Here is a 9,319-nt window from a genome sequence, read left to right as displayed (position 1 = left end):
TCTTCCTTCTCTTTCTCCTCCTATATTTTTATTTTATACTGATAATTTTAATTTTATATTTGTAAATCAATGTATTCTTTGTATTTTTATATTTAATGGTAATTTATTATGTACTATTGTATTTCAATGTATTTTATCATGTTGTAAGCCGCCCCGAGGTTTCGGCAAGGGGCGGCATAGAAATGTTATAATAATAATAATAATAATAATAATAATAATAATAATAATAATAATATTCCTTGACCACAAATCCTAAGTCAAAATTGGTAATACAGACCAGGAATGGGAAATGGTTAATAACTTCACAGTGTTGTTCAGTGTATGCCCATTCTTCAGGCTATAGAGATACCTACATTTTACCCCAAGGAGGCCAGCATCTCCAGTATGTTGGGGATGTATCAAACAACATCTGAAGGTCCACATGTTTCCTATCCTTGCTCTACTAACATAACTGCACCAGGTTCTCTCTCTGATCTCCATGTAGGAACTCAAAGTGGAAGTCAGCAAGCTTCAAGACCACCTGGGTCAGACCTGTCAACATCTAGATATGTAAGTCTTGTCAGAAATAGCTGGGTCCTTTTTGAGTAGTTCTTAGATTGGCAGGGAAAATAAGTCGTCCTATATCTAGTGGTGTCTTGCCAGTGAAAGTTTCCCAATCTTTGTCACAATTATCCATACAAATTACCATCATTTTTTGAATTAAGGATTCATTCTTTCAGGACATGAAAATGTAAAATATAAAATATATGTCAGAATAAACATACAGTGATTGAACTCTATATCTCAGTATCTATATCTACAGTCTTCATTCCTATAATGAGCTGTTGTAAATAAATTTCCTGCTTATGGCCGGTTTGAATTATATATGAATACAGACACTGAAAAAGTGCCCCCAAGTTATTACTACATTCTTGAGCTTTACAAATATTGTAAGACATTATTCAAGAAATGTTCTCATTTGAGTTTCTTTATTGTGGCCACAGAATTCATCTTTTAAAGAATGTGGGATTTTTGCTATTATTTTTTAGTTTAATTGATTTGAATGTGTTGATTTTAAATTGTGCCAACTACCCCTGAGCTTTAGCAATAGTTTAGGATACACATGTATATAAACACATGAATAAAACTATTATTCATAATAATTAAGGTAGTGCATTGCTTTTTTATTAATGCAATAATTCAGCTCTCATAAAACTGTTAACATTGAGGGCCTTCTGGAGGCAAATAATCAGTAACAGTTAAACCTGAATTTTTGCTTTTTGTTAAAGGGAAAAGTTCACAACTGCCTTATCTGTCCATGAACAAATGAAGCTGCCCTTATTATTTCATTTTGTGCTATTAAAAATGATGTGCCAAGGGCAATGACTCACAAAGCAGTTGAGCAGGACTTGGAGTTAGGAATGGGGGAGAAACTCATTTGGTTTGCATTTTAGTCCAATCTTACCTAATTTGCACATCTTGAACCAAAATGTAACCTAAAGCACATGTAGGCTCTTTTCTAAATTTTGGGATGTAGCACTCCAATAAAATACATATATACACAAAAATGGCACACAAAATGTGAATATTATGGAGAATAACATAAGAATCAGGAAGAATTGCTTGCAAAACATAAATGCGAGGCAAAAAGAATACAAAAAATCATATATTAGGATTTTTTTTCAGGCTGGAATTATTTTAAAATTTGCAAAAGTGATGTGAACTTATTCAACTTAGACTAGAAGAATGAGAATCTGAAGGGGACTGAAACTCACAGAGCATATCACTCCAAGCTTCATAAGGAAGTACTTCTGTTCCAGTTAGCTGTACTTGGGAGTGCTCGAGTCAAGCGGTAGAACAGATGCAGTTTAACTTGCTATCTCCAAAGAAATTAGTTTCATGTGTGCACATCATGCCTTGTGACCCAGTTCTGTGTATTTGGCATTAAGAAACTGAAATAATTCTTTCTGACTTTAGAGGGACACACTAGGGTGAGATCTGGAGATAGGAACAGAGATAATTTAGTCTTGCACTTTAGTGAGAAAGGAACAAATCTGGATGGAAGTGTCCTTTAGGGTATAAACCTATTGGGATGCCATTAAGGTCTTTGAACATGGAGGCTTATGAACATCCAATGAGGAGCAGAAGGATCTTGGCTTCCTCATATTCCTGCCCTGTACTTTGTTAGACAGGTTTTTTTTTTTTTTTGCAATTTTACCTGGAGAATCTGAGAAGGGGAGGGATGAAAGGAAGCTGAAGCAGCTTCAGCATACCTTGGATCTGGTTTCTCCATTCTCCTTTCCCTTTAACTCCTCTTTGAGGTTGCTTTTCCATGCAAGAAGAGAATTCAGCACAATAATTTCTGCACCAGTTGCAGGGGAATGGGAGTGGAGCTCTGAGGGCTGTCTCCACCCACAGAGCTTGGAATCTGAACTGTCTTGTGGTCCCTTGTACAATATCTAAGGCCTATAGGATGACTCTCTTAGTTAATTAAAATTAGAACTGGAGAAGAAACTTTGAGGGTGATCTAATCTAGTCTTCTTTCCTAATAAGGTTACCATGGACAAAAATCACTCCAAAGAAACAGTCACATAATCTCTCTTTAAAAGAAAAAAATCATGCTTGACAAATCCGACATGTAAATTTGTTGTCCAATAATCCTCCAAGTCTAATCCCAGGTTTTGCCATCCTCTGCAGCCTATGGGTATAACCCCTATCTCCCGCTGGAACAGGAAATACACACGTTTCCAGCATTTTCCTTCATGTATTGGTGATCCTGCCCAGTAATTTGATGTTCTTTCCCCAGGTCTTTGTTGCAAGAGATTGGCTTTACCATGGAGAATAGGTGCATACCATGAAATGTGTAACTCATATTTCATAAGATGTATAGATTCTACAAGATGCAACAGCTATCAGTCTGGATGGCTTTTAAAGGGAACTGGATGAATACATGAAGGATAAGACTATCAATGGCTGCTTGTCTTGGTGACTATAGGCTACCTCCAGTATTTGAGGCAGTCTGCCTATGTGCACTAGTTGCTAGGGAACATTGGTAGAAAGGTGCTGTTACACTCATGTCTTACTTATGGGATTCCTGTGTGTAGCTGGTTGGCTCCTGTGTGAACTAGATGGACTTGGTGTGATCCAGCATAGCTTTTCTTATGCTTTGCTGAACTTAGAAGACCCATAAAAAGTGTAGGAACAAACTGGTCATTCTAGAGGAAATCCATGATTCTTCCAGGGGAGATTTTATCGCCCTGCATATGGAATCTGCACATGGCTTAGTGTGTTGTGTGGAACTCCCTACTTCCTGAGAGGTGGTTTATAAACCATCCCAACTAGCCTTGGCTTGTAGTGGAGTTCAGGAAGTACCCTGTGGTTTTGTGTGCCCTCTGAGCCTGGACACTGTGCTAAGCCATGGTCAAGCCAAAAGGCTAGAGAGTCTCTTGGCCAGAGCAGAAAAAAGGGTTGCCACTGAAGGGTCTAGATGATGACAAATGGAGAAGTGCCCAAGAAGCACTTTATATCCAGTGAGCAGCTCACTTAGCAGACGGGAGTGCTTTTTCACTGCTCAGTTGTGGGACTGCTTAGCCAAGCAGCAAGAGGGCTTGTGCTCCCTTATCTGGGCTCTCCATCCCATGTTCCTGCTCATGCCTGGTAAGCAAAGATTCTCACTTTCAGTAGCTGGCATCCTGCACTCTTCAGTAGTCCAGTGTGGTGTTTTCAAGGATACCAGCTCCATACACTTGGACTGAGTGGGGAAGAGGGGGTGGGGCAGTGCTACGCTGAGCTTAAAGTATTGTCCAGATTTACCCACTGCAGTGATAAATCCATGACCAACCCATGCTGAAATTTCCATCAGGTGCTGTAGGGAGAGAAAAATAATCAATCTGAATTTGTCTATACTGTAGCTTAAGTGAAACGTGCCTAGTTTTGATTTGGGGACCACAACACTTTTTTTACAACCTCCCCAGTATATTCTGCTATCATGCAGATTTTAAATAGTTCTACATAACAGATAGTATGTCTGCATACAGGAATATTTTAAAAAGCAGTGTGAGGTGCACATCTTTTTCTTCCAGCTTAATGAATGTTGTGATGACTGTTTCTTAATGCAGGCTACCAAGAGATTCCCTACAAAGTGTAAAGGCTTGTTTAAAGGCTTCTGCACAGCCACTCTGTTCAGAGATTCAAGAATCACGGAATGTAAGAAATATTGCTTCTTGAAGTGTTGTATCATTAATTTGACCATAAAAGGGAAGCAGGCCTGTGCTCACCTCAGATAGCACAGAGGTCTGGGAAGCTGCTGGCAGCACAGGGTTATACATTTGTGTCAGCTGAACATAAATTTGGGCAATGCTTTTGTATGAATGCAACTCAGTGACCCCTAGCTAACAAGCACATTTTTGAAAAATCTAGAAATTTCAGAAAGGGCAGAACAGTGTAGGAAAGGGGATCAATAGTGCTCTATTTTCAATTTTGTTTCAAAGCTGAATGGTTATCGCATTGCTGTGGTAATACACAGTAAGGACACCGTTTTAAAATAGAATTTGTGACTCATTACTAGTAATGTTTGGGACCAGCCTTTGATACTTTTACAGATATACTTTATGTAATGCTTGCAGTAGATGCATATGTGCTACTGTGGTAAGAATAGCATTTTCATAGGAACACAATATTGCAATTTAAGTGTTAAAGAAAAGCAATATTTTACATGAAATGCTACTTTGAGGGGAGACATCCAAAGTCTGTACAATACTCATTGAGCTATTAAGTGAGATGCTCTTGCTATGTTCAGCAGGGGTTCAGTGAAGAGGCTGACCTGCCTAGTCCTTTGTGTGGGGTATTGCCAACTTTGAAGACAAATCCAGTGACTGCAAGGGACACCAAAACTTTGACAGAAGAACTGGTAAGTGTAGAAATTGCAAATGGGAAGGAATATACTATAACTTTCTTTCATTCCTGGGAATATTTCATCTGAATTCAAGCTGTCAATATGAACTTTACTAAATTTATTGTGCACTTACCTTTCCTTACATTTGTTCATGGGTTATTTAGACTCCACCATCACCCTCTAGTTTACTCCAGTTTTTAAACAGCACTTTCTGCATTTAATTTTTTTAGAGCAGGAAAGACATGTGATTTGTGAAAGCAGAAGAATGCTTTCTCCACTTGCATAACTGCACTGTTCCGCTATTGTGTCAACAGTTGCTTTCTTCTGAACTTCATTTTTCAGTCATCTCAAGATATACGACATTTCTAAGGTGGCTCTGTGATACAGCTACCCTTCTCTTTTTCTCTCCAGGTATTAGACATATCAGGGACAGAAGATATCAAAGCACTGCTGCAGAGAGCACATAGTTCGTCTTACCTGGATTTTGTAACAGATGTTCCACTAATGAAGAATCAGGAATGCAACCAACCGCTACATTTTCCATCAGAAAAGGTGGTAAGGTAGGAACAATGAAGAACTTGAGTGCTTGTGAGGTACTTGCACATTCTATATACCTTTTATTCTGCCCTGCTCAGTTAACACAAAAATGAGTTTTGTGACAGATTAAGAATTAACAAACTTATTGTTAAATAACCTTTCATAAAACAAAAAAGAATACAAGTCTTTAAGGAGCTGCGTTATTTTGTTCTGTGTTTGCTGCACAAAAATACTGCTCTGAATTTCGGTAAGTTTGATTTGTGACTGAAGCATGGCATAAAGCATTTAGGGGACAAAACTTTACAGTTGAAATAAAATTTCCCTTGGCAAAGTTTTCAATAAACAATTGGGTCATATGAGTGTAAATCATTCTACCTCCTGTGAAAACAAACTTTTTCTTTCAATCCAGAATGGTAAAAACAAAAAAGGACAGCCAAGCAGGTGAACAGATTAGTGACAACAAAATGATTGGGGTGACTCCAAACAAGAAGATGTGCACCTGTTCATCTAATATGGACACTCAGGTAATTTTTCTCCCTAGATAAGAGAAATAATACCATTGTACAGTTATTTTTATCTTTTATTTTTCCCATATTTATACCCCCATTAGCCAAAGCTGCCCGGGTGGTCGCAACAATTTAAAAATATAAACTATAGTGTTGTTGTTTAAACTATAGTATAAAAACTATAGCATAGTTTAAACTATTGTTGTTTAATGCAGGCTGGCTTACAAGGATATATTACTCTAGTCCTCTCCCAGCTGCATTGGCTGCCAGGTAAAGTCCAGGCCTGATTCAAAGTGCCACTTCTAACACTCAAAGCCCTAAAGTGCTTGGGGCCAGTTATCTGAAGAATCACTTTGTTCCATATGTACCTACCTAGATCCTCTGGTCCTCTTTGCGGGGACCCAAAGAACTCTGTAAGGGCTCCTTCCAAAGGAAGTGAGGCAACTGGCTACCAAAATGATGGCCTTTTTAGTCATGGCACTCCATTTGTGGAATGAGTTTTCCAAAGAGGTGCACTTGGCACCTACTTCGTATTTTTTTCAGTGCCAGGTAAAGACCTTTTTATTCTCCCAGCATTTAATTGGTTTAATTTTTAAACTTCATTTGTAATATTTTATTATGCAGCTTTGTTAAGTTGATTTTATCTTGTATGTGTTTTGTGTGCATGCTTTAACTTTTTCTTAACTTTCGTTAACCACCCAGAGAGCCTTGAGTGTTGGGCAGTATAACAATAAATTAAAAAATGCAGGAAGGTGTTGAAAAAAGCAAGTGAGTTCTTGTATCTTGAAGAACCATGTTACCGTGACATAACCCAGTATATAGGGAAAAAAGAAGTCAGAAGCAGGAATATGGAAGAGTGAATGAAACCATATTTAAAGTGCGGTTAAGTCAGCAAGACATATCAAGTTGACTGAAGCAATGCCATCATTTTTAATCTTATTTAGCATATTTATAATAATAGGGATATAGGCCTTTTTCCCTCCAAAGAACTCAAAGCAGCTTAGATAATTCTCCTCTCAATCTCATTCTCATAACAACCCTGTGAGGTAGGGTTGGGCTGAGAGTCTGTGACAGGCCCAAAGTCACCCAGTTGTCTCCATGGCTGAGTGAGGACTAGAACCCAGGTTGCCTGAGTCCTAGTCCCGCATTCTTAACCACTACATTGCACAGTCTCTCTACTGGATTAAGCTTTTCTTCCTACTCCTATAATAATTATGAATGAGCCTAAGAACGTATATGAATATTTGTGCCATATTTGTTTTAAAAAAACTTGCTGCAGTAGTGGGAGCAATGCCCTCAATCATAAAGTGAAAAGGAAGCCCTTTGACAGTAGGAAAAATTGAAGTCTATTTGGTTTTCACTAGTGTGCAGAAACTATGCAGTATGTGCTCAATTACAGAGCAGTCATTGGCAAAGCTAACAGGAACATGATTAAGGACACTTAGTATATCGCATACTAACAAGGTATTAGTCATTCAGTATCTCAGAAAGGAGGTGACATTTTGAATATTTCCAATAATGAAAGTTTGAGATGGAGTAACATTAGAAAGTGACTAGAGATACCTATAAAAGATTGCCATTGTGGTCTGTATCACACATCTTGTGAATTTCCTTGGACCACAGTTTGGAGTAGTGGCACCAGGTGATGACATCACAAGCCCCGACTCATTAGCCGCCACTCATCTGAGCTTTCGCATGGCTGGTCAGTGCGCTGCCAAGGATTTGCTTGGACTGGCTGTGAGGTGTTTTTTCTAAACTAAAACCTCAGTTTTCAGGTTTTATTGCATTTAGAATAGGCAGAAATGATGAGCTATGCAAAAAAAGCTGCACAAGGAAGACTTTTTCAAAAATGCCCTCTTTTCAAAGGTATTTTGGCCCTATATTAGGGTTAGGGGTGTGCACCAGGGTAGGGTTAGGGTTAGAAGAACGAGGTGCTCTGGCATGATTTTGATGGTTGGAATGTGTTTAGAATGGGAAGAAATGATGAGCTGTGCAGAAAAAGCTACTCAAGGAAGGCCTTTTCAAAATCGCCCTCTTTTCAATGGTAATTTAGCTCTATATTAGGGTTAGGGGTGTGCACCTGGGTAGGGTTAGGGTTACAAAAACGAGGTGTCCTGGCATGATTTTGATGGTTGGAATGTGATTAGAATGGGCAGAAATGATCAGCAGTACAGAAAAAGTTTCAAGGAAGTCTTTTTCAAAATCACCCTCTTTTCAATGGCTTCAGTGTTGTCATTTTGGCTTCCAGGGAAAGTTCAGAACTTTTAATCATTATAATATATGCAGACTGCTAAATTGAGGTATTGAAGCTAGGGTTACTAATCTATACCAAGCAAGCTTTCAACATTTCAGTGCTACCTGTACTTCCATTTTTTTCAGTTTTTCTAAAATTAGTCTTGTGCACGTTTTCCATAAACTAGATTTGCTCTGATATACTTTGGGTTGAGTCCAGTTATAGTCATACTTAGACATTAAAATTAATGGGATGTAGGCTAGTAATTACTAACTTAAGTTCCACTTATTTTTGTTGGTCCAATCCAAAATGACTACATCTGGATCCAGCCCTTTATCACAAAAAGCTGTCATCTCAGGTTGCTTTTGAGTCTTAATCTAGTTCTCATGTCACAATAACACACTAGTTGCATATCACATGGGCTGTCAGAGTAGAGATCAGATGTGCTAGAGGCAGCATTTGTTACTGCTGTTTCATTTAACAACTTCTGTTTCCCTTGTTTGTAGGTTGCATTGTGTACCTGAACACTAGTGCTGGATTCACACAAAATGATAAGCCAGACTATAGGTTCAATATGTAGTGTTGTTGTGGATGGTCACATTGTGTGATCCCAGGTGTATTAACACACCATGGTTTGTTAATCATACAGTGGACAGATAGTTTGTTGTTGGATTGTTCATAGTTAACGAACTATAGTTTGTTAGCACACATGAGTTCACACCACCCTCAGTTCAAACTGTATTCCAGCTTGTCATTTTGTGTGAACCAGATTGCTGGGTTGTTTAGGGTTTAAACAGTCCAAAGTTAACTTATGATTCGTTGTTAAGATTTCAAAATAAAAACCTATGAATTAGGTGCTTGTAGGTTGTTAATTCTCCTTCATGGATCACTGCCTTGTTGTGGCGAAGGGGCTTGCGTAGCTCAGTGAAGCTATGAGCTATGCCGTGCAGGGTCACCCAAGATGGGCAGGTCATAGCAGAGAGCTCTGACAAAACGTGATCCACTGGAGAAGGAAATGGCAACCCACTCCAGTATCTTTGCCATGAAAACCCCACAGACAGTACCAAAAGGCAAAAAGATATGACGCCGGAAGATGAGCCCCTCCGGTCGGAAGGTGTCCAATATGCTACTAGTACTAGCCCTCTGCTCTTCCCCAGTAGCATATTGGAC

General features: G+C 38.8%; 1 protein-coding gene across 1 annotated transcript in view; it reads left to right on the top strand.

The window, feature by feature from the left end:
• KASH5 (KASH domain containing 5) overlaps positions 1-9,319 on the top strand; it is a 38,586-nt gene that overhangs the window by 10,692 nt on the left and 18,575 nt on the right. The window contains exons 10-13 of the mRNA XM_044447848.1: positions 485-549; positions 4,098-4,185; positions 4,781-4,888; positions 5,285-5,433. Of these exons, the coding sequence (XP_044303783.1) occupies positions 485-549; positions 4,098-4,185; positions 4,781-4,888; positions 5,285-5,433 (410 nt within the window). The remainder of the gene's footprint in view (positions 1-484; positions 550-4,097; positions 4,186-4,780; positions 4,889-5,284; positions 5,434-9,319) is intronic.

The sequence above is a fragment of the Varanus komodoensis genome, unplaced genomic scaffold (assembly GCF_004798865.1).
Source record: "Varanus komodoensis strain SLA01 unplaced genomic scaffold, ASM479886v1 scaffold53, whole genome shotgun sequence".
Classification (NCBI taxonomy): Eukaryota; Metazoa; Chordata; class Lepidosauria; order Squamata; family Varanidae; genus Varanus; species Varanus komodoensis.
The sequence above is the reverse complement of the archived record's forward strand: the minus strand, read 5'-3'. Positions and strand labels throughout refer to the sequence as shown.